Source organism: Meleagris gallopavo, chromosome 1 (assembly GCF_000146605.3).
Source record: "Meleagris gallopavo isolate NT-WF06-2002-E0010 breed Aviagen turkey brand Nicholas breeding stock chromosome 1, Turkey_5.1, whole genome shotgun sequence".
Lineage (NCBI taxonomy): Eukaryota > Metazoa > Chordata > Aves > Galliformes > Phasianidae > Meleagris > Meleagris gallopavo.
Genome location: NC_015011.2, coordinates 29173486 through 29197909, shown reverse-complemented (window position 1 = coordinate 29197909; position 24424 = coordinate 29173486). Strand labels below are relative to the sequence as shown.

Below are 24424 nucleotides of genomic sequence, written 5' to 3'. Positions count from 1 at the left end.
AGCACAGGCCACACTTACACTCTCCACTGAGAAAGTCCATCAAGAACTGCTCAAAGGACACGGGGTCCTCATAGCTGTTGCACATCTGGCAGAAGTAGAAGTAGGAGACAACAACATCTCGAGGATCCCGTAGGGTGTAGATAACCTGGGGGAGAGGGCATACAGGAGTAAGATGCTCAGAGAAGGGAAAGACAAATTGCAGGCAACGGCACTGGGGAAGATCTGCGAACGGAAGGGTCTGTCAAAGGTGGATCAATTCAGTGCAAGATTCAATAATGTAGACCTTGGGCAAGGGTTGAGGAACACGTAGGCTCCTAGAGCCACTGGAGGTTCCCCAGAATATCCAAAAGGTGCAGATGTGAGATGGGGGCTTGCAGATTTCCATTCAGAGGGTGTGTAGGATGCCCTACAAGGGTCCTCACCCAAGGCCCATCATTCTAACGTTTCCCAGACGATGGGCAACGGTCCTCCCAGGCTCCCCTGCAGGCACTGCATGAACACCCACCCCACAAAGGCATATACAGGAGATATGTTGGATGTATGCTGGATTCTATGATCCCACCTTGGCAGTGGAATGGGAGAAAGACTTGGGGAAGATGTGCCTGGGGAGGTGGCAGGTCAGCAGGCGAGGTGAGGGGTAGCTGAGGGCTGCCTCCAGACCCAGGCGGGTTGAGAACCAAGGCATGCGGTCAGAATTGAGGACACTTTGGTTCCAGCTGGGGTGGCCATGGCTGCGAATGAGGCTCAGGATCTCAGTCATCCACACGGTGCCTACCAGGTACAACAGAAATACAGAGCAAGGGATTTGCCCGGGCCTTCAGGATGCCTGGACCTCAGCAGCAATGTCACCATCAGCCTGTTCACCTGGAAGAAACTGCCTCCTTGCCCACGCACAACCACTGTGCTCTAAATACATACGTACAGATAGCTATCACCCAAACCATTCCTGTTCCCATCACAAGAGCAGATTCACCTTCTGAACAACAGCTGAACTGCTCCCACAACCCCACAGACCTTCTGCCATACATCTCCCCACGAGACCTAGCCAGAACAACTCTCCCAGCCTCTCTGTCCTCCCTTGGACATCCCCGTGGTACCAGATTTAGGGTAGGTGATGTTGAAGACGTCGTCGTCCCGCACCAGGAACTCGTTGTGGGCAAAACTCAAGCTGTGCATGGAGTTGTAGGCAGGAGGGAATTTAATGCCTTTGTAGGTCATGTAGTGCACCGGCATCGTGCTTGGATGGGAATTGGGTGCTGCAACTCTGCAGGCCTATAACAGGGAGAGAAAGGGATAGAGCACTGAATTCCAATTGGGAAATTTCTTCCTGCATGACCAGTCCCAAGGAGGAGCAATCCCATCTCCCAGTCATCAGAAGTGCTCTGTGTTACACGATGACACACTCAGATACTCTCCAATCCTTCCCTATGGGGATTCAGATGAAGGACTACTGGTTCCTAGGGCATTTAAGGAGCCTTCAGGCTAAATCTCTGTTAAGGGATCTTTCCTCCCGCTCCCTTATTGCCCCATGTGTTTACCTGCCCTCACAGCTGGGAATGGTGCATAGCAGCTATCTTAATACGAGCCTGGACAACCAGGGAGACAGGAGGCACTTGGAAACCCCAAGCTCTTGGTTTTCTACACAAAATACAGCTCTGCTTCCAGAAGCTGAGAGACAATCAAAAGCGAAAGGAAATGGTTTCCTTGTTGCACCATTCTGGAGCAATGATTAACGAGATCCAAAGTCCAACAGCCACCCCTTTCCTGTAAATCAGTGAGCAGAGCTGGTCCCATGTGTTCTCTGCCCCAAATCCACTGCAAGGCCACACTTTTCTTCTGTGCCCTTATGTTTGCCCATAGAACTCTCCATTTTCCTTCAAAAATATATATTAAAAAAAAAAACCAAAACATTAATGGCTTCCTCCTGCAGCATCTGTATTTCTTACCACTTATATATCCCACAGCTGCTCAGAAACGCCCACAAGCACTTGAGTCTCCCTGTTCTCATGAGCTGAAGGTCCTTTCTCTTTTGTCAAATGGGAAACCTTTGGAATGGCATTAAAGGGAGAGGAAGAGAAGAAATTCTTCCCCCAATGCAGCAATTTATGTTCCCTGCAGACCATTAAACAGACAGTGCTGTTTAATGCCATTAATTAGAAGCAAGCAAAGTGCAAGCAATACTTCTTGTAAAAAGGCAGCCACGTGGTCATACGTTAAATTAAAAGTATTTTCTAAATGGAAGGGATGCAGTAAGTTTTTCCTTGAAAAAAAAAAGAACTTTGACAACTTTGTGTAACACAATGCGCTGATTAAGTAGATCAAAAAGTAAATAAAACACATAATGCATGTCAAAAATGTTTGAGTAGTTTTGTTTTCGAAGGAAACGGGGGAAAATGGGATTAAGAAATTTTTAAACACTTCAAAGAGGAATGTTAACCAATCACAGGTACAGTAGGAGCAATAAATCCACTTAACCCCTTTGTTGCTTAGAGTTGAGACACAAGCTCAACTAAACTAAAAGCTACAATGAAAGCCACAAAACATTACAAAGAATTGTTTTTGCCTTGCAGTCCAAGGAAGACTCCACATCTTTACCTGAAGGTCTGGCTGTCCTTTTATAATTGGTGGCTAATTAACAACTGTAGGCTTGCCTGCCTCCAAAGAGAAACTATGTTAGTCTAAATGATCATTAAAAATTGGGCAATTAGTATGCTTGTAAGAATATTCATAGAATCATAGAATGGCCTGGGTTGAAAAGGACCACCGTGATCATCCAGTTCCTCAGTGGAGGGCCTCAGTGTCCTTCTGTGAGGGGCCCAAAACTGAACACAGCATTCAAGTGTGGCCTCACCAGGGCTGAGCACAGAGGGACGATCGCTTCCCTGCTCCTGCTGGAAACACTATTCCTGACGCAAGCCAGGATGCCATTGGCCTTCTTGGCCACCCTGGCACACTGCTGGCTCGTGTTCAGCCAAGTGTTGACCAATACCCCCAGGTCCATTTCTTCCACACAGTCTTACAGCCACACTGCCCCAATCCTGTAGCACTGCCTGTGATTGTTGTGGCCATAGAGCAGGACCTGGCACTTGGTCTTGTTGAGCGTCATCCCACTGGCCACAGCCCAGCTATGCAGCCTGACCAGGTACCTCTGTAGGGCTTCCTATCCCCAGGCAGATCGACACTTCCTTGCACCTGGGTGTCATCTGTAAAATTACCAAGGGTAATTTTACTCATGGCAACGTGGTGTCAGCTGCAAGCTTACTAAGGGTGCACCCAGTGCCCTCATCCAGGGCATCAATAAAGACACTGAACAAGACAGGGCCAGTACTGACCCCCGAGTTATGCTTTGCCTATTGACAAACTCCACACAAAGAGCCAGGTCAACCTTGGAATCACCTGCAAACAATCAAGCTCACGTTTCCCTGCACTTGTTTCCCTGTTCTTGTGCTGGGGAGACTGACATTTTGTATTTGCAAAGACATACATGAGTTTGGTGATTATGCATGTTATTGGTTTATCCTAAATCTTGACACATTGGCACGTGGGTGACTACGAACCAAATGCAGCCTTTCTTCCCCACGTACATGCTGCTGGCTATGTTTTAGACGCATGAGGCAGCTCAATCTGCTTTCAAAACTTACAAAAAGAAACTTTTTGCAATCTGCTCTGTCCCTTGTTTAGCAGTGCCTTTGCCTTCACCTGAAAATAAGGAAACAGGGCATTGCAGCAAGCTTCCAGTTTCTCAGGGCATAAGGAGCCTCTGCTGAAACGCCATTTCTAATGGAGATGCATCTAAAATGGAGATCCACTGCTCATGTCTTCCTGCAACAGCTGCTACTGCAGAAAAGTAATGCATTAAGCAGCTGAATTGTCCCAGTCGGTTTGCCAGATGTTCCTTCTCCAAACCTTGAGTGGTTTGCGTTCAAGACAAACCTGTCAGGAATCAGAACCCTATTTCAGATACGTCTGGAGTCAAACGGGTTGTTGAAAGAAGCTGTAGCCACAGGATGGCACCATCAGCCCAACAAAGGGCATGGGATGCACGGGATGTGTCCTGCTGTCTTGCCATAGCTCAGAGATTTGGGAACTGTGGCACCAGCCCCACAACCCCTGGCCAAGGGTTTGGGGTTCTTTGTGGAAGAGAAAAAGGGGTCAGACTCAATCCAGGACCAGAGACCTTCCCAGGAAAGGAGTATAAAGAGCAGCGTTTGCTTCTAAATCCCTCCATTCTGATTCTTGTAACTCATTTTCTTGCTTTTGCCCCAAATTCTTTTTTATTTTTTTTGCCTAAATTATCCAAGCCATGCAGCAGACTCACAGCTGAGATGAGGGATACAACACTGCACAGAATTCCAAAGAAAACACATTTTGTGGCCATGCTGCCCTGCTGTGTATTAATGCACAACCAACCTTCTCAAGGCACAGCCAGGCAGGTACAACCTGCAGCCCAGCACAACTCACTATGGGGCCACCCCCAGCCCCACACCATCATGGCAGTGGATCTTTCCCACCCCGGGCACCCATCACTCAGCACCAACCTAACAGTTCTGCGCTATTAAGGCTGTCAAGGTTGAAACCAGGGAGCAGGGAGGTTCTGGCAAAAGAATTTGAGAACAGGTTTCAAGATCGCCCCAAAAAAAATCATCAATATTTGGGACATTTGCAACTCCATTTTCAGTTGATATAAATACACCACAGGAGCATTTCCTCATGGATTGCGCAGAGCTGAAATCAGCATTCAACTCAAAAATATGATCACATCTTCTTACCAGGTTGTCATAAGAGAGAAATATCCCCTGATTCACTGCAATGCCTTATTCATGCCACCACTTTTGGCAGTATGCACATTTGTGAGAAACTACTGTCAAGGATGAAGGACAGCAAGAGTAACATTTCACCAAAAATCTCTGATGAGCACCACGAGAATTCATTGAGAATGGATACTGCTTCTGTTGAATCAGACTGATTGTGTCACAAATACAAGGTCCAATATCCCACTGGTTTCATGTCTTGATTCTTTTTTACTGTTTTAATGAAAAAAATCAGAAATTAAAATAAGTTTTGTTACTTATATATTTTAACTACAATCTATATTTCATGAGAGCTTCTCCAAAAGTAATGCCTCCTGTTTTAGTGTGCTGGCCCCCTCATGTCAAAAGCAGATGTTGGTGGGATGGCAGAAGAGGTTGAACTTTCCCACCAATATCCTGCTAAATGTTGTTGCTGTGTGGCAGATGGCAGCAGAAGGGGAGTCCAACAGAATGGCGTCTGACATGCAAAGGGGTTAAATTTAATTCCTCCACGTACCAAAAAAAAAAAAAAAATAGGCACTCATTGACATTCATTACTCGTCAGCACTTCCTGATCGTTTGTGGAGACCAATTGGTGGATGTGAGCACAGAGAGGTGGTGGTGGTGTCTTTCAGCAGTGATGGCAATGGCAGCGGTCACATCCACTTGTGCAGATTTTTATGAGCATGGCATGCAGGCTCTTGCTGGTCATTACTGAAAATATATAGCTAATGGCGGTGGCTATCTTGAAAAATAGTGACTTTCAGCTGACAACTTGCCCTACCAAACAGCGTTATTATGCACACTTTGCATCAGTTGTCATTTCCATGGAAATATATAGGAAGCATTACTTTGAGAGCAACCTTTGTTTATGAGGCCCAGTACAATTCCTCTTCACTCAACGTGGCCCAGGCAAGCCAAAAGGTTGGCAAAGCACACATCCCCCGTGCAACACCTCAACCTGCACAACTGCGCAATTCTTGCACTGATTTTCTGCTCTTTGACCCCTCTGAAATGTCTTGGATTCATCCTTTCCTCAAAGCCTCAGGAGTTCCTCCCCAGCAAATGCAACAGCAGTGCTGTTATGAAGTATTATCCCTTGCTATCTTGATGTATTTTGGCTCCAGCACTGAAAGCCGTTTTACATAGTGAGAGGAAAACTCATCTACTAGGGAACACAATGCTGTTAGTGAGAGCTAGTGGGCTGCGACTCCAGCAGTCTCTGCAGTGATTGGTCCAAGAATGGAAACCATTTTCTACTTTTGTTTTTTTGGCATAGCTTCATCCCATCCTACACACAACAGAAAATACCCTGGGGTTTTCCAGCTGCGTGCTGCAAGCACTGAGCTGTGCAATGGACTCGTGGAAGGAGTGCTCCCCTGCATGCTGAGCAGCTGTGGGCAACTATACTTAATTTCCTTGGATTTTTATGGAAATATATATATAAATAAGTTTTCTTCCCCTTTATTTTGTTTTTCACCCACCTCTCCCTGATATTTCATGCAGGGAGCATGGACTTTCTGTCCCTGGCATCAAAATAAGTCATCCCAAATATGTAGGAAATGCGTTTCAGAGCCCTCCAGCAGCAAAGGTGAAAAGAAGAGGCCAGGGCAGCCAGGCTCCACCCCTTCCCTTCCTTTTGCATTGTCTGATAGCCAAGGGAAAGGTTTCCACTGAAAGTGTGTTTGTGCCCCATCAGTAGAAAACTATGGGAGAGTTCTCCCAGTAAGAGTTAAATTGGCACCTAAATTTTTAAGGGAATAGAGAAGGAAAAAGGCAAATATTCAAGTGATCTCCCCACCCTCTCAAAAAAGGAATGTAAGTAGCTGTTTGTAAATATATATATATATTTATATATAAATGCTAAAATGCTCATACTGAGGCAGTGATAGATGGAGATTTGCAAGGACAGCTGATGGTAACTTGAGCAGCTTCATCAGAGCTCTGCAAACAGTGACTCTTTGTTTGAAAGCAAACACCAGGACTGGTTTCCTCATTCACTTCTTGCAGGGAAAGTAGTCAGAAACTGGACTTGGAAATCCAGCCCCTCTGCCTTGGGTGGCTGCAGCTGCTTTGTTCTCCTGCTTTTTCACCATAGCACCTGTACAGGTCTGTTGCCCTAACGCCTTATCTAGCAAGGATGGGGAAGAGAAATGAATAGGAATGGACAAGAAAACTTGTCAGTTGAGATAGAGGTTAGCAGGTAAAGCCAAAGCTGCATGTGCAAGCAAAGCACAATATGGAATTAGTTCATTCCTTCTCATCAGCAGGCAGATTTTCAGTTATTTCCAGGACTCCATCCTGCATAATGGTTAATGGGGAAGACAAACACCGCAATTTTAAATGTTCCTCCCTTCCTCCTGCATCCTTTATTGCTGAGCTCATCATACAGCATGGAATATCTCTGTGAACCACTTGGAGTCATCTGTCCCACCCAGTTCCTGCAGTGTCAGAGGTTGAAGAGTCCTTGGCTCTGTGCAAGCACCGCTCTGCAACAATGACATCTGTGTTCTTTCATTTCATTGTTTTCATCATAAATCCAAACACGAGCATGACAGCAGCTGCTAGGAAGGCAATTAACTCTGTCCCCACCAGAAGCAGTGCAGGGTGCATTTCACAGCTTGGGCAACACCTCCTGCTTCACCCTGCCTCCCTGCCCTGGGTGTGACTGGATGCTCAGTGCAGAGCAGGGCAACCCAGGAAACTCCAGCCATAGTGCACTGAGATGCCCTGGGATTTCCAAGCCACCAGCACATCCTATGGGACGTGATGTGGGATTTAGAGAATCCCCCTCTGGTCCAAGCTCCTTGGGGTATCTACGGTTAATAGAGGGCTGGATTGTCTCATCAACTTCTCTCACTGCTCCAGTGAGAAATCAGCCAACCTCCTTCTGCTGCCCATCCCAGCTTGTCCCATCTAGTTTGGAAGACTGATGTGACAGCTTGCTTCAGTGGGGCTTGGCTCCAAGCTGCTCTCTTCACAAATGACCAGAGACTCCCACTCTAGATGAACAAGACCCCCAGGTCCTATTACACTTCTCTCTCTGGCTTTCCAGTGTCTCCAAGCTCTCCTTCCACTCCATCTTCAGCATCCTGTCCTCATAGAGAAGTGCAGTGACCTTGAGCAGATCCTCCTTAGCACACCCTAATCCCGGAGCATGGGAATTGAGATCGCCAACAAGACAGGTGTGACCATCCTCAATCCCATGTCTGTATGGTAGCCACCAGGCCTTTCTCTTGAGGAGGTCCCTGAAGTATGGGCATTAATTTGAGAGAAAAAAAAGGTGCACATGGAGTGCTGGCAGATGAAAAGAGTCCATAAAAGCTGCAGTGAGCACAAGGAAAGCAGAATGGAGGTAGGGGAATTCTGGGCTGGTGCCAATGGGAAGCAATGCAGCCTTGTTGTGAACTTCTTGGGGGAGGGGAGGGGAAAGGTGGGGAGGGGAGGGCTGGACAAATGCTATGGCTCTTCAAGGCTAATTTACTCAGAAAAAGGAGACTCCATAAGCTCCCACCGCACTTTTTGCTGTAGTGTCTGGGATCACAGAATTACAGAAGGTTTAAGACTGAAAGGAACCTTTTGTCTAGGGCAAAGAGGAACGGAAGGGAGATTTTGCTTAGATATTAGGAGAAATTCTTTATTTACGAGGCACAGGATCAGGCTGCCCAGAGAAGCTGTGGATGCCCCAACCCTGGAGGTGCAGCCTCACCTCAAGCACTGTTTGCGCTGCATTGGTTTCCACCATATAAGGATATAAAACTGCTAAAGAGTGCCCAAAGGTGGGCTATGAAGCTGGGGAAAGGTCTGGAGAACTACAAGGAGCCATTGAGGTCTCTTGGTTTGCTTGACTTAAAGAAGGGGAGACTAACAGAGACCTCATGGCAGCCTACAACTTCCAGCATGGTTCCTGGTGGCTTTCTAACTGCCTCCAGATCCTGCATTCAGCCTGCCGACTCAGTACCACGTAGGGATGGGAAGAAATCCCTTTTGTGGTGCCTTACTCTTCCTCTGGGGGCCATGCAGGCCCCACACGGTCTCAGTGCAGCCCAAATCACAAAACCACACACTCAGCCACGCAAAGCAAAGTTGGATCAGGAATGATATAAGAACAACGTGGCCAAAGAAGGGAAAAAAAAAGTCAGCGAAAGGACTGCAAGCAGAGACATAGGAGCCGCTCAGGTTTCCGAATTTTTTCCCGCCCCATCAGCGCGCTATTTGCGCATGCGCCGCCCCGCGTACCACACAAGTCGTGCGCGTGCGCCCTACCCATATCTGCTCACGCTACGTTACGCTCTCGGGTACCGGAAGTGGCGTCACGCTCGGCGCAGCGCGGCCGGAAGTTGGCACGGGGGAGAAGGCGCCGTGCAGCGGCGCCGGCCGGATGTGAGGGGGGGGCGGCGGGTGGGGCCCCGGCGTGGGGGTCGGCCCCGGGTGAGTCCTGAGGGAACGGCTTTAAACTATTAAAATTTATACGTGGGAGGGTCGGGTTGTAAAGTCGGGGTGGGAGCAGCGAGGTGAGAGGGGCAGCGTTGATGTGAGGTAGAAACTGGGCGGGTCTGGTTGTAACGGGGAGGGGGTGAGATGAGGGTCCATGTTGGTGCTGCGGGGTTGGGGCGTACGGGGACGGTCTGGCTGTAACGGGATGGCGGTGAGCCGAGGGCCCGTGGTGATACTGGGGGGGAGTGGGACATACAGGGACGGTATGATTGTAATGAGATGGGGGTGGGGGTAACGATGGGAGGAGGACCCGTGTTGGTGCTGGGGGTTGTCACAGCTCCGTCAGATCGGGGTGCGTGAGGTTTCAAAGTCACTCCTGGCTAAATGGAGGTGAAATGACAGCAAGCAGTCAGTTAAATGTTTATTTGTGTCCCAGTGTGATACTTCGCACAAGATGCAGAGGTTGCGTGGACATATATGAGTTTTTACTCATCGCTGTTTGAATCACAGAATCATTCAGCTCGGAAAAGACCTTAAAGGTCATCCAGTCCAACCACAACCTGACCAAAGTACCCCAACTCTAACAACCCTCTGCTAAGTCATGTCCCTGAGCACCACATCCAAACGATTTTTAAACACATCCAGGGATGGTGACTCAACCACCTCCCTGGGCAGCCCATTGCAGTGCTTAACAACCCTTTCTGTAAACAAGTTTTTCCTGATATCCAACCTAAACTTACCCTGGCGTAACTTAAGGCCATTTCCCCTTGTCCTGTGAAAAGATGCACTCTCTACATTCCAAAAATAGATGCTTACTTACACTAACTTCATGTATATATAAAAAAAAATTCAACTCTTTTGGTGCACACAATTGAGTGAAATGCACTAGTTGCAAATGACATCAAGTCTGAGCATCAGTCACAGGAAGTACTGATAGGGCAAGAAGTAATAGCCTTGAATTGTGCCAAAGGAGCTTCAGGTTGGAAATTAGGAAAAATTTATTCTCAGAAAGACTGGTTAGGCATTGGAACAGGCTGCACAGAGAGGCGTGGAATCACTGTCCCTGATGTTCAAGAAAAGGGTACAGATGGCACTTAAGGACATGCATAGTGGATATGTTGGTGATGGGTTGATGGTTGTACTAGATGATCTTAGAAGTCTGTACAACCTCAACGATTCTATGAAAATCCTTGGCCACTGTAACAGGATTTGGACCAAGGTGTCTTGGTTCTGAGTACCACGCTTGAATCTTTTGATTATGCACAGCATGGTTTTGTGGTTTTTGACATTTTATGACAGAAGTGAATGCTCACTCACAGTTCCACTGACTGATACAAATGCTGACCTACCAGCAGAACTCTTGCAAGGGAAGCTGGAATAGAAGAAATACAGGATGTTACTGTGAGTCTAATTGGTTCACTAAGTATGGGGATTCAGGAAAGCAAGACATCAGACAAGAGATGACACACTGAGAGCACTGCTACAGCTCATCGTTGTCAGCCTCCCAAGCCCTGCTGCCAGTGGGTTTTCGCTTTCTCAGTGCATGCAACTTATGGGATCAAGAGATCACATAAAGGAAGAAAAAGTGAGTATACACACATACACATATATATAGCTGTGTGTGTGTACTGGGAAAAATATAATTATTTGGAGAAGTAATTAGGAAATATAACAGCACAGCTGGGATTTCCCTCCTCCTCTCATCAATACTCACGACAGCGGTTGTTGTCCAGGCTGATTAAATTACCTCGGCTTCTGCAGTAATCAGTGGAACGATGCATACCCCTCCCATCCAAGATTTGGTGAATTGCAACATGGACAGCTCTGATTATGGGGTTCTGCAAAGAAGTGCTTTTGAGATGGAAGCCTGTGCAAAGTGGTTACTGCTTCATCTGGGGATTGGATAGATGCTGAAGGAAACCCTGGAAGGGAAAGCAGAGCTTGCCAGGATCTATTTGTCCTGGGAAGTCAGGAGAAAGAGATTTTGTATGCATTGTGGGAGGTCAGCAGCAAAGAAGGGCTCAGTGCAAACAGCAGTTTCTGCTCCTAAATGTGGCAGTCTGGCAAGGTCCCAAGCAATGATTAAAAGCCTCAGGCAAGGACAGCACTGCTGATACCACAAGTGGCATGAGCATTATAGTCCATTTTTCCACTTGGCTTTCTTTCAGATATTATTAAGATTTCCAGTTCTGTTCCCATCCCTGACACGTGGAAACCTACAGATGCTGTGAATCTACGTAACAGAAACAAGGGCAGGGAATCCAGCTGAGGCAGTTTTCTCATAAGGGTTGGGACTCAGGTGCTGAATGAGGCACTTGAGGTGTCTGGTAGGGGCAGCACCCAACTGTCCAGCTGTGGATTGTCTGAGATTCCAGAGAGGGGATCTGAGCATCCACACTGAGCTGTCAGAGATGGATGACTAATTGCAGGCATCTAGCCGAGAGAAGGAGGTTTCAGCTCACTGCAGACACCACCGGCTGCATTTCACTTCCTGGCAACGTCACATTTGCTTTGTGCTACAGAAACAAAGCAATAATGGAAGAGGAGGACCACTGGCAAAGGTATGCCAGTCCAAAAAGCAAAGAGAAAAGAACTCCACTTACCCCAAAGACATGGCAGGAGGATGAACCTCATGTTGGTCATAGAGAGCATTGCAGTGAGGAAGCAGGACATGCACCCAAGTAACGGGGTATTTGAGAATTCCCCACAGCCCTGGCTCCTCCCCTCCACCTCAGAACCTCCCTTCATTTCCCCTGGCTCAGCAACTAGGCGAAGCCAAACCTCTGCCAGGAATCTTGTGCCATTAGCAGTAGTCTACGTGATGTAGGCTGTAGGATTGTGTAATTGGACTTTTTCGGGAATCTGATGAGCAAACAAGTCCTCTCAGCTTAGCTGCTTCTGGACCGTCAGTGGGGGAATGGGGGCACACAGGGATTTTGTGGCCGGAATAGTGTACTAGTTCCTAGGTGTAGCTAGAAAAAGGAATTTGGTCCCTCAGCACCACAGAACCACCACCTCCTCACCACCTCACCACCACCACCACAACCACCACCTCCTCACCACCTCCTCACCACCTCACCACCACCTTTTTCCTGGTGGTGAATGCAGAAATTAATTTTCCTGTTCTTGGAGATGCTAGGTAGGCAAGCAAGAGGGTTCCACAGCATCACTGAGCATCACAGGGATTGTGAGGGACCCTAACAATTACCTAGTCCACAGTGTGCAGCTTCCACAAGGTATACTGAACATGAAAGTGTAATGTAGATTTTGAATATCACCCGAGAAGGAGACTCCACCACCTCTCTGTTGAACTTGTTCCAGTGCTCTTTCACCATCAAAGTAAAGAATCTTTTCTTCGTGTTCATATGGAGCTTCCTGGATTCTGTCTGTGCCTGTTGACCCTTGTCATGTCCCTGTGAGGTCCTCCAGGCCCCAGTCATCTCTGCTGGACTCTGCAGTAATTCAGGGCAGAGTAGAGGGGAAGGAGAACCTCCCTTGCCCTTTTAGCTAAACACTTCTGATGCAGCCCAGGATGCCATCGGCCTTCTTGGCTGCAAGAGTACCCTGCTGGCTCATGGCCACCAGGACACCCAGGTCTTACTCTGCTGAGCTCCTTTCCAGCTGGTAAGCTCCTAACCTCTGCCTGTATGCCATTATTCCTGCCCAGGTGTAGGATTCTGCACTTGTCCTTGTCAAACCTCATAATGTTCTTGTCTGTCCAACTCTTTAGCCTATCTAAGTGTCACTGAATGACAGCACAGCTTATCTGGTGTGTCAGCCCTCCTACCAGAAAGGGAAAGCAGAGCAGTTTCTGGGGTTGAGGCAACAACAAGCATTTGTGGAAGGCAGGAGGGGGACAACTGGAACTGTGTTGGAGGAGAGAAAAAATTTTATTTCACCCATCATTTCCCATACTGAGGATTTCCAATCAAGACTTAGGGTCTAACACAGATTATTATTATTTTTATTGTGATTTGTTGCAGCGTGCTTTGTACCCATTAACACAGCATGAGTGCTTTATCCCATCAAAGCAGGGTGCTAGAGTCTTCATCTCAATATTGACACTGTCTCCTACTTGGTCAGCCACGTCAAGCTGTTATTGTGGGCAGGCAAGATGACAACCTGTATTAATGTCAGTTAGGATAGAGTTAACTTTCTTCATAGTGGCTACACTGTGCTGTGCTGTGGATTTTGGATGAGAATAATGTTGGTCACACACCAGTGTTTTAGGTGTCATTGAACTGTGCTTATACAATGCCAGGTACTTTACCTCCTTGACAAGAGGCTGGGGGTGCATAAGGAGAGAGGACAGGACAGAACCAAGACAACTGATCCAAATTGGACAAAGGGGTATCTCACATCATACGGTGTCACACTGAACAATTATACTGAGGGGGTGGTTGGCTGGTGGGGTGACCACTGTTTGGGGACTGGCTTTTCATCGTTACAGCAGAAACAAGGTGAAGCTCGTGGTGATATGACCATGACACAGAGCATCAGACAGACTCACAGGAGCAGGACAGAAATTTCATTTATCTACAAATACATTTTGAGGGGATTAAGATGAGAAACAGCATAGAAATGGTTTAAGGCTTGGAGGGAATGTTGCAGAGAGGCCAAGAGGCTCAGAGGGAAGGTTGCATGAGGAATTCATGACAACAGCTAAATCTCTTCTGGAGGAGGGTGCTGGCTACACAAGAGAACCTCAATATATAACATATCCCTACCACCAGAACAAGAAAGCTTTATAGATTAGAGTTAATATCATCGGAAGAGGATGAAGTGGCCCAGGAACTGTGTGATCTCTTCGGCAGAGAAGGTGATTTGAGATGTTACAGAGCTGACTTCAAGTACCCACTTATGTCCTCCAAATATGCCCTCCATCCCAGAGAGAATATACCTCGAAACTTAACATGTGGCAGGCAGACAATAGCTTAATTTACAGCCAGTAGAGAGAGATAAACTTCTGAAGCAATTCAGCCAAAAGCTGACTTGCCCTGTGTGACTGCCTGTCTCTCTTCATTAGCTGAAGGGGACCATCATGCTTCTGATTTGGGCACATCAGCTTGGTGCTTGCAATTCAGTGAGATAGATCTGTGTGTCAGTGATGGGCTTCCGTACTGCATGCTCTTTGGTCATCAGAGATGACTTTTGTTTGGACTGAATGAATGTCGTGCACATGTTTGCTGGCAGTGTCACTTCTCTTTTCCACAGTGGACCATCTGTGATGTTTAGATCCCAGCTAGGAAGAAATGCATGCAATCCAGACCTGTAAACCTGCAAACCTGTAAAATTTGCTTGCTTTACCCTGCAAGGCCACTTAAAGTTAGTAGTATGTGTATAATTGCATTATGGAATCACTGAATCCCAGAATGGCTTGGTTTAAAAGTACCTTTAGAAGATCATAGAATCACAGAGTGATAAAATCATAGAATGGCTTGTGTTAGTAAGATAGATATGGTACTCAGGGACAGGGGTTAGTGGGCATGGTGGTGTTGGATTGACAGCTGGAGTAGATATCTTAGAGCACTTTTCCAACTTTTATGATTCTAAATGGAATCGATAGCAGAAAGCACTACCACTAGAAATTGAAATGAAAATTAGCAGGTAAATGCTATCAGTAGAGTCAGTTGAAGTGACTCTGTGTCCCTGGTCCACAAAAGAAATCGGTGCTACAGCAAAGACACGCTAGCTTTGTAGATGAACTACTTAGCATTCCTCTCTGCAGAAATGAAATAATTGTCTTGTGCTTGTGTGCATGTCAGTTCCTTGCACACCAAACTACAGAACTCAGGCTTTTGGTCAATACTTCAGTGACTGGAATGGCAGCATGAGCATGGCTTTTCTATTTGTCATGCTGCAGGGTGCTGTAAAAGAAAACAAAGAATCACTTTGGTGAAAAATTCCAAACTGATTATCCCATTAAAAAGAAGGATAAATTCATTATACCTTAATTTTATGTTTAGTACCACTACTGTTCAGGTAAGTGGACTGCAAGATTTAGTTAAAAATCACAAACATAGCAAAAGGAGATGGTAATTTGACCAGCACAGTTTTGTATAACTGCAGTGTCAGACATTTTCTGTAGGTGAAGCTAAACTCATTTTGTGAAATAAACCATTCTCTATTTCTACCACTCCGTTTGATTGGGGGTAATATGGGGTTTTAAATACTGATTTAATTCCTTCTTGTATTGCTTGGTTTTGCACTTCCTTGTGCGAGGAACGTGAGCTATTATCACTTCAGCTAATCAGCAGTAGTTAGGCTTGAGAATAGTCCTCGCCTGCTGGTTTTATGATATTTAGTCCCTTAAGCAAGCCAAAGACTACTTCCCCTTCTGTGAGCGTGCATAAAAATCTCCCAGATCATTTACATAGTCCAATATAACCAATTTATCATGTAAACTGTAGAGTTTTCCCTTCACCGATACCTGCTTTAGCAGAATTCTCTCTTCACCATTTCAGCCTATGCTGGGGCTGTTGGAGTACCTGCAGTGTGTATGTAGGGGGTGCTGAGTCTCAATAGCTCACAGTGAGGGAGCTGCTTTACTGCATATGAAACCCTCATCCATAATCAGGACATCTGCCAGTGATTTAGCACCAGATTCCCCACAAACATGAGGTTATGTGGCATTTAGAGTGTTCTTCAATTAACAACATATTTTTATTCCTGTTAGATAGGCATATGATTTTCTAACTGTTTTTGTGCAACTCCTTTAGAGAGAGCAGTCAGTCCTCTTTAGGATTGCTTCTAGTAAATCAAAAGATCTTCCAGGTGGCACAGGCCGACCCTTACATATTTTCTCAATTTGCTTAGCTGTTCGGACAGCTGAAGACAAAAGTCACTTTTCTCTTCAGAATATCATTATTCTGTTTCTTTAAATTCTGCTAAGTTAGAAAGTAGGTAGCCACAGTACTGCTGCTACTTCCTCCACTTTATTGGCACATTATTAATTTTGTGGGATCAGATGTTTGAACTGAAAGACCTGATGCCAACGTGATCTGTTTAAAACATCAGTGCCTCTGCTTGTTGTACCACATTTTTCCTTTTGGGCTGCCACTAATGCTGCTCCCAGTGCTGCACAAACTATGGCTTCCCCTTTTCCCTTCCCTCAGGCTAAATTAAGATGAAGTGACACTAAATAATAGATTAAATGTTTATTTATATCGCCCTGCTATACTTAGCACAAGACACACAATACAGAGTGTGTATATATTCATGTATCTATAGCTCATCAGTGATAAGCTGTGATGATATGTCTTGCATTACATTCTAATGCAAGATGAAAAAGAGAGAGTGAAGAGCAGAGGAAAAGAAGGACTAGATAGACAGGGAAGGAAGATTTGGATCACCACCTTTGGTTCCAGTAATATTCGGGTGGCGGATGCATACTTGACCACTGAGTTGTAATCCTTTCTGTTTGTTGCCAAAAGGGGATATTTCATATAGTATCCATAATTGGTATGTAAGATGGGAGTAGGTGGGATTCAGCATTTGCAAATGTGTGGGAGGGGGAAGGGTAGTATCCTTCCCTCTCATTGGATATGAAGGCAGAGAAACTATGTCCCTTGTCACGTTGGTCAGTTTGGCATCTCTTGCAACAAGGGAACTTGCCTAAACGTGCGGGTAGGGCTGTCCATCCTCTGATTTATTCTGCTCTCTCTTTGACAAGCATTTTTGGTTCACTAATTCAGGCTGCGAATTCAGCAAACAATTTCTGTTCCTTCTTTGCAGCTAAGCAGTGTGTCAGTAGTTGAGACATTGAAACAGTTCTGGAGGTTTTCTGCAGACCTTTATAAACTGCAAACTAAGCACACCATTTCCGTTCCTTCTTCCTTGCTAAGCATTACACCAAGGGTTGGAACATTTAAATACTTACGGAGATTTTCCACAGGAATACGAAGGAGAGATTGGAAAGAACTGGGAGGATCTAGTTGTAATGAGGATGGGAATAAGATGAGGGCCCATTTTGGTACTGAGTGGCACTGGGGCATACTGGGACAGGTTGCTTTTTGTAGCAAGAACCATCATAGAATCATAGAATGGCCTGGGTTGAAAAGGACCACAATGATCATCTAGTTTCAACCCCCCTACTATGTGCAGGGTCACCAACCACCGGACCAGGCTGCCCAGAGCCACATCCAGCCTGGCCCTGAATGCCTTCAGGGATGAGGCATCCACAACCTCCTTGAGCAACCTGTTCCAGTGCTTTACCACCCTCTGGGTGAGAAACTTCCTCCTAATATCTAACCTAAACCTCCCCTGTCTTAGTTGATAACCATTCCCCCTTGTCCTATCGCTATCCATCCTCATAAACAGTCATACCCCCTCCTGTTTATATGCTCCTTTCAAATATTGGAAGGCCACAATGAGGTTTACCCAGAGCCTTCTCTAAACTAAACCAGCCCAGTTTCCTCAACCTTTTTTCATAGGAGAGGTGCTCCAGCCCTCTGATCATCTTAGTGGTCCTCCTCTGGACCTGTTCCAAGAGTTCCACATCTTTCTTGTGCAGGGGCTGGACTCAGACATATAGGAAAAGACTGATTGTAATGAGATGGGGAAGTGCAGTGAGATGGGTGGGTCTGAGTGATACTGGGATTGATTGGGTGTATTGATTGATGTATTGGCTGTAAAACAAGGAGGAGAAGAGTGGGTCAGGGAGAGACTGTGTTGATGCCGGGGTGGAACTGGGACATGCTGGGTTATGGTGTTCCTTTAGGAGTACTGTGATGAAAGGTCTCTGTTGGTATTGAAGGAAACAGGAACATACTGGAGAGTTTGGGCTGAAATGATCCATTTGCACTAGGAGGAAAATGAAAACAGAAAACAACAACAAAAACAGCTGTTTCTTCCAAGTTGGAGTTGGAGCTAATTCATCTTAAATATTTTGTCCATCACTGCTTTGTGTTGCTTTGCACTTACTCCAACACTGTCCTTTAGCATAAATTATTCTCCATTTCAGACATGTGTCCTAGCAACGTCCTTTAACTTAAATTATTCTTTTCTTTCTCTATTACATATTCTTTCTCTGATATATATCCTGATTATATCTATAGGCTGTGGTCATTCCTTCTCAGCTTCAGATTACCCATGGGCGCCCAACTTTCTGGCTTGCCTGGGCCACACTGAGTGAAGGGGAATTGTCTAGGGATGCTTATATGTAGGTTGCTCCAAAAGCAATGCCTCCTGTTTATGTCCATGGAAACTGTGGCAGATACAGTGAGCACAGTAACTACCTGATAAAGCAAATTCTCAGATACTGAACGATATTTTTCAACACAGTCACCACCGTTAGTGATGCATTTTGACCAGCAATGAATAAGAGCCTGCATGCCATACTTGTTAAAACCTGTACTAGTGGAGATGACCCACCGTAGCTGTTGTCATTGCTGAAAATTACCACCCACTGACTTGCTGCCCTCACATCCACTATTTGGTTTCCATAAATGTTCAACAAGATTTGATGAATGTCAGTGGGTGCATTTTTTTCCACATGGAAGAATTCAGTGATGCATTTTTGCTTTTTATGCAGTTTTTTGTCTTATGCCATTCTGCTGCCATCTGGCAAGAGCACGTAATGGAATATTGGTGGGAAGGTTCAACCTCTACATCCATCTCACCTGCATCCACCTTTGACTTCGGATGCATTTTGATGCTTTTCCTCACCTGTGCTCACCTGACTCCTCCTAGAGGTTCTCTGCTTTAGTAGTTCTGCTTCAACAAACCCTTGCTATTTTTCACTTGGTGCTTTCTGTTTTACCCCTTCAATAAAACCACAGCCACTTTAAATGCCTACATGACCAAAACAGAAGTGTGTGACCACTTGCTTGATGTGGCCCCATAAATTTCCCACCATGAACATCCATGTGTATCACCAAGAGTGAACAGTCCCAGAATTGTGTGTTTGAAGCCTTGCAGTGGCAGTGCATTCATGGTAGCCTGGAATAAATCAGCACTTCACTTAGCTCCACTCCCCATTAATGTCACATTTCAAGTCCCTTCTTTTTTGAGGAAGAAATTTAAAACACCTTGGAGGTGTTATCCGATGGGAAGATGCTATCTCAGCAGGTGGCTTTGGCTAGATTCAGATTTCTTCTCATTTTATCCTTCACTGGTTTCCTTTGCTCCTAATCTGATTTACTCAAACTCACATCTCCTTTACCCTTTTCTGTTCATAGTATCTTTAACAAATACCTTTTTCTCCCATCCCTGTCCCTATTTTCTCTTCATCATATAATTAATGATTACCTTCTCTCCTCCTTTCAACTTGCTACCTTCATAAACTAACCCGGATTTCCTTCACTTTTAGGATTTCCTGTCTCATTTATCCCTCACTTCTTCCTGAGTTCCCCTTTTTATGCACTCTGGTTTGCAGATGTGTATGAGGGAGAAAGCTTCACGCTGATCATTCTTTCTCTGTGGCAGTGAAGCCAAATCTTGCACTGAAACTCAGTTCTGTTGTGAATTGTTTTATTTTGTTTTTTCTTGTAACTTGAGCTCCAGCAGGGGTGGGAGGAGCAAACAATAAGTACTGTTCCCTGGAACACTTTTTATTCATTTAAGCTCTTACTATTAATGGAACCACTCTGTTATTAATAACATTGTGTTTGCTCACAGCTCGGCCTGCCTGAAGTTCCATCTTTGTGCCCAGAGTTTATCAGTTCTTGCAGATTCAACACCACCGACAGTCTCTGGATGTCGATCCCTGTGATTGCTCCTGAAATCCTCTCCACTGCTTCCTCTTATCGTGATATCTCATGACTTCAAAGGTGAAACTGGGTCTTTCAAATTTGGCTGTTTGCAGATTGCTTCTCACTTTAGACAGCTGGTCATCATGAACTTGCAGGGTGTGATTTCATGTGTTGTTACAGCTGTACAAGGAGATCGATCATGTTTCATCCTTGTTTTCCTCCCTGACTTACCAGTCAGGTCTAAACTGATCTCTGTGTGGCATCTGGGTTGGGACAGCAAAGCCAGTCTGCGTGTCTGTGACTGCATCCCCAGGCTTTCCTCCTGATAGAGCCTTTGAGACAATAACTTTGAGCCCCAAATCTGGCAGCCACATTGGCTGTTGCAGAGGCTGAAGGTCACTTTGTCCTTACTGGAGACACTAGCTCTCTGTACGAGCCACAAACTGATGTCACAAACCCCATTCTGCCTGAGTTTCTTTAACAGGAGGTAGTGGAGGGTTTGGATGGAGCCCAGAGAAACATGAACCAGAAAGAGATGTACAGAGAAAGATAACAGTCTGAAAACTGGCTGATGAACTTGTGGAAGTAGACAAGCTGTTGTTGTTGAATCCACAGAAGCTGATAAACTCGGGGTTGACTTTGTCTAAGGGCACCAGCACATGTTGGCATCCTCTGAATGCATCCAGAACAGTGGCTTCTTGTGGCAGACAGCATGCAGGGTTGTGCAGACACCCAGTGAGACCAAGCACAGACTGAAGAGCTTTGCATACCCTGCCTGGCAGCTCCTGGTAGCTGGTACAACTCCCAGCTTCTAGGTATAGTAGTGAGGCTTTCAACCACTGCTCCAATCAAGTAGACAAAGTTGCAAGTGGTCTATGTGGGTGAATTGATTCAGTGTCTAATAATAGGCTAATGAGTTATAAGGTTTCCAAGAAGTATTTTTGATTGTTCACCCCTAGCACCTCCCTGCCAACCTGAAATTGCTGACAGGTTTTGCAGACTCTCTGTACTCCTTGCACGTGGGCTTAGCTCTCACCTGCCTTCCTCCACACTGTCTTCATAGCCCTTGTTTTGTAGTTCTGCTGCCCGATGGCTTACATCTCCCTTTCCTTATTTTTGCAGAGATTCCTGTCTGGGTTGGCATCCAGCATCTGGAGCCATGGAAGAGCAGCCAGCTTCTCCAGCTTCTGATTCTCCCTTTTCTCTGCGGCGGGTCTGCATTTCTGAAGATGAACCTGAAGATGAAGATCAGGAGGAAACTCTGGAGGAGGATACAACCCAAGTACAGATGGAGAAAGACTCACTGAAGCAAGACAGGATTGGTTCCCCTCGATGTTCAGCACGGTGCTGGCAAGGACGAGGTTCTCTCATCCCACAGGGCATGGAAAGCCCAGGCCAAAGGGTGGGAGAGGAACCTGAGGAGCTGCAGCCATGCAGGAAGCACCGGCTGAACCTGAAGCCCAAAACAAGCCTGCTTCCAACATCTCCAGGAGAAGGAGAAAGAGCTGAAGAGCCAGGGCCCTCAAGGGGAAAGAGGCTGCGCTTGATCTGGGGCCAGTCCAGTGACTTCCAACAGAAGAAAAACCTCGGGGAGAACGGGTTGGAGGAAGGTCCCATGTTGCCTCAGAGCATTGAAGAGGAGGAAGAGGAGGGAAAAGCTTCTCGGTCTTGCTCCCCCGAGCCACCTCTTCATGGGAATGCTCGTCCCAAGCCAGATTTTGTGCAACTGATTGATGAGCATGGCATTTACTCCACGGCCAAGCTGGTGTTGGGCAGCGCGGCGGGTGAGCTGGAGGAGGCAGCAGTGGTGCTGCCCCCACACCTGAAGCGTGGAGCGAGCGGGGCCGCCGAGTTTGAGATCCGTGAGGTGATTGTGGACGAGAAGCCCTTCCAGTGTGGTGTGTGCGAGAAAGCCTTCAAACGTGCTTGGGAGCTCTTCAGCCATGAGGTTGTGCACAATGAGGAGCGGCCTTTCCGCTGCGATCTCTGCGAGGCTTCTTTCAAGCGACACTCGGACTTCAAGAGCCACCGTTTGGTGCACACAGAGGAGCGTCCCTTCCGATGCGAGCTCTGTGGGAAGCGTTTCAAACGTTCTTCTAACCTCCAGGAGCACCGGCGCATCCATACGGGTGAACGTCCCTTCCATTGCGCCTGTTGTGACAAGAGCTTCAAGACACCTTACGAGCTGCAGCGTCATACCCTGACCCACTGCACCGAGAAACCCTTCAAGTGCGCAGATTGTGGGAAGGATTTCCCCACTTCCAATGCTCTCCTCCTGCACCAGAGGCAGCACTGCGACGACAAGCCCCACGTCTGCGGTGTCTGCGGTAAGAAGTTCACCTATGGCCACAGCCTCAAGGTTCACGAGCGTGTGCACACGGGTGACCGCCCCTTCGTCTGCCCGCTCTGTGGAAAAGGTTTCAAGCAGTCCAATGCACTTTCCTCTCATGAACGTGTGCACACAGGGGAGCGGCCCTTTGTCTGCAAAACCTGCGGGAAGGCCTTCAAGCAGTCGTCCTACCTCGTGATCCATGAGCGGGCACACACTGGGGAGCGACCCTACAAATGCGAAGCGTGTGGGAAAGCCTTTGCCCGCCCCTCCTTGCTGCTGCAGCATCATCGTGTGCACAGCCAGGAGCGGCCCTACAAATGCAGCTTCTGCCACAAGTTCTTCAAGGACTTGGCCTACCTGGCAGTGCATGAGAAGGTGCACACAGGCGAGACCCCCTACAAGTGCAGTGTCTGCGACAAGGGCTTTGCTCACCCCTCCAACCTGCTGCAGCACCAGCGCGTGCACCGTGATGGCTGAACCAGAGCAGCGTGCGCAGCATGAGTGTTTTGAGGCCAAGAAGCCTGAAGCAAGAAGTGAGCATGCTACAAGCATGCATGCAGCCCCAGGCTGGCCCACTTACACAAGTAAGCCATGTGTAGGGGACCTGGAGAGGAGGCCAAAATGTGGGTGCTGCTGCAGGTCTTCTCCTGACCCCCATCTCACTGGGGCCTCTGCTGCATGGCTTCTCTCTGCCAAACCCTGACATACACTGCTCTCTCCTGCTTCCAACGAAGTGATCTCACAGGGATGGTCGCCGAGCCCTCAGGCTGGGGCTGCTGCAGACTCCTGTCCCCTGACCTGCAGGGAGGTAACGTGCTGTCCTCCAGCACTGCTTGCTGCAGACTTGCTGGTGGTACAAGCTGAAGCTTGTGGTACTGTGAGTCTTGTGCTATAGTGGCTTGCAGAGGCAAGCTGCTTTGACCAAGGCTGCGGTGCAGCTGAGAGATGATATCCAGAGCTCTGACAGCACTGTAGGAAGTCCTGTATTTAGCTGATACTAAGGAATGCTTCTCCTCCCCTCAGTGTTTCGAGAAGAGCTGCCCAGTCATCTCTGTAAGTTCCCATAACTCAGCCTTGCCCTGCAACAGGCTCCATCAGCATGTCTGCATTAAGCTTGGAGCCACATTGCTGTTTTCCTTGAGTGCAAGACATGGGCTGGGAGTTCCTGGATATCCCCTTATAGCAGGGGTACACTGAGTCCTGCAGCAGGAGGAGACAGAGCTGTCAATTTTTGAGGAGAATAAGTGCATTGGTGTAAAGTATGATTGGGAACAGCAATGCCTGAGCACCTCACATTTCTTTTAGAGTGTAAATGTCCCGTCCATATTTCACTCTGCTACTGATGATCAGGTTGATGACGACAACGCCCTTTCCCCTGCTGTGCAGGGTCCACGCTGGCATTTTGCTGGTACAGAAGGCTGCTTCCAGTGGGCATAAAGCAGAGTCAGCATTCCACTGGCTGCAAGTTGTGTGTTCTTAAGATTTGGCCTCGAGGCACAAGGAAAGAGTTGGGTGACCATGGGGAGCCAGAGCAGGGAAGAGGGGGGGGTGTTGGTCCCTATTATGCTGCTGGTGGAGCATTTCTTGCAGGTGATTGGGGAGAGGTGCTGAGCCACACAATAGCCACCTCACCTCTCCCACTCTGGAGGTAAAAGCCTGGCATCTCAAGTTGGAAAGACTTACCCTCTTTTCTGTGCCATGGTGCTTGTGAGGCTGGTAGGAAGCAGAAAAGGGGGGATACACAAATTGTTTGCAGGATCTGTATGAGGAAGCAGAGAGCAGAAAACCAGCCTTGGGTCCTCTTTGTTTCCGTACAGTGCATCCCTAGTGGCAGCACCAGATCTAGAGCCACCTGAGCTGCTGCTGAAATATGAATTTGTTCTCTTTGACTGATAGCTGCTGTTGGGCAGAGGGTGGCATGTAGACCTTTTCTTGCAAAAGCAAGACCCAAGTCCCTTGGGGCACCAGCAGAGTCCCATCCTCACATCTGAGCCGCTTTGGAGGGACCTGGTGTCACAGTCACCTTCTTGCACACTGAGTCTGTGGGACTGGAGGTGCCAACCCTCAGACTCCTCATGATCCCAGTCCTACCCTGTCCCCATTTTGTACGGTTTGAAAGCAGATGTACACTCCTCAGCACTCTGCACACTAATTAAAGGATGGTTATTTAATGA

General features: G+C 47.1%; 2 protein-coding genes across 3 annotated transcripts in view; one reads left to right on the top strand and one right to left on the bottom strand.

Annotated features, from left to right (window-relative positions):
- LOC100550725 (deleted in malignant brain tumors 1 protein) overlaps positions 1 to 11882 on the bottom strand; it is an 18494-nt gene extending 6612 nt beyond the window's left edge. Inside the window, exons 1-5 of the mRNA XM_031552133.1 lie at positions 11831 to 11882; positions 10975 to 11065; positions 1098 to 1272; positions 563 to 771; positions 10 to 145 (exon numbers count right to left, since the gene is read on the bottom strand). Coding sequence (XP_031407993.1) covers positions 10 to 145; positions 563 to 771; positions 1098 to 1272; positions 10975 to 11043 — 589 coding nt within the window. The 5' untranslated portion in view covers positions 11044 to 11065; positions 11831 to 11882. The remainder of the gene's footprint in view (positions 1 to 9; positions 146 to 562; positions 772 to 1097; positions 1273 to 10974; positions 11066 to 11830) is intronic.
- On the top strand, positions 10255 to 24424 carry LOC104909717 (zinc finger protein 70-like). Of its 2 annotated transcripts, XM_010707167.3 has the most exons (3): positions 10255 to 10812; positions 19845 to 19996; positions 21041 to 24424. In XM_010707167.3, exon 3 carries the CDS (start codon positions 21078 to 21080, stop codon positions 22725 to 22727), a length of 1650 nt encoding a protein of 549 aa, XP_010705469.1. In that variant the 5' UTR covers positions 10255 to 10812; positions 19845 to 19996; positions 21041 to 21077; the 3' UTR covers positions 22728 to 24424. The 2 variants fall into 2 exon arrangements, with proteins under 2 accessions (XP_010705469.1, XP_019468303.1); XM_019612758.2 differs by lacking the exon at positions 19845 to 19996.

Coding starts and splice junctions, on each gene's coding strand:
- LOC104909717 (XM_019612758.2), top strand. CDS start 21,078: ATGGAAGAGCAGCCAGCTTCTCCAGCTTCTGATTCTCCCTTTTCTCTG.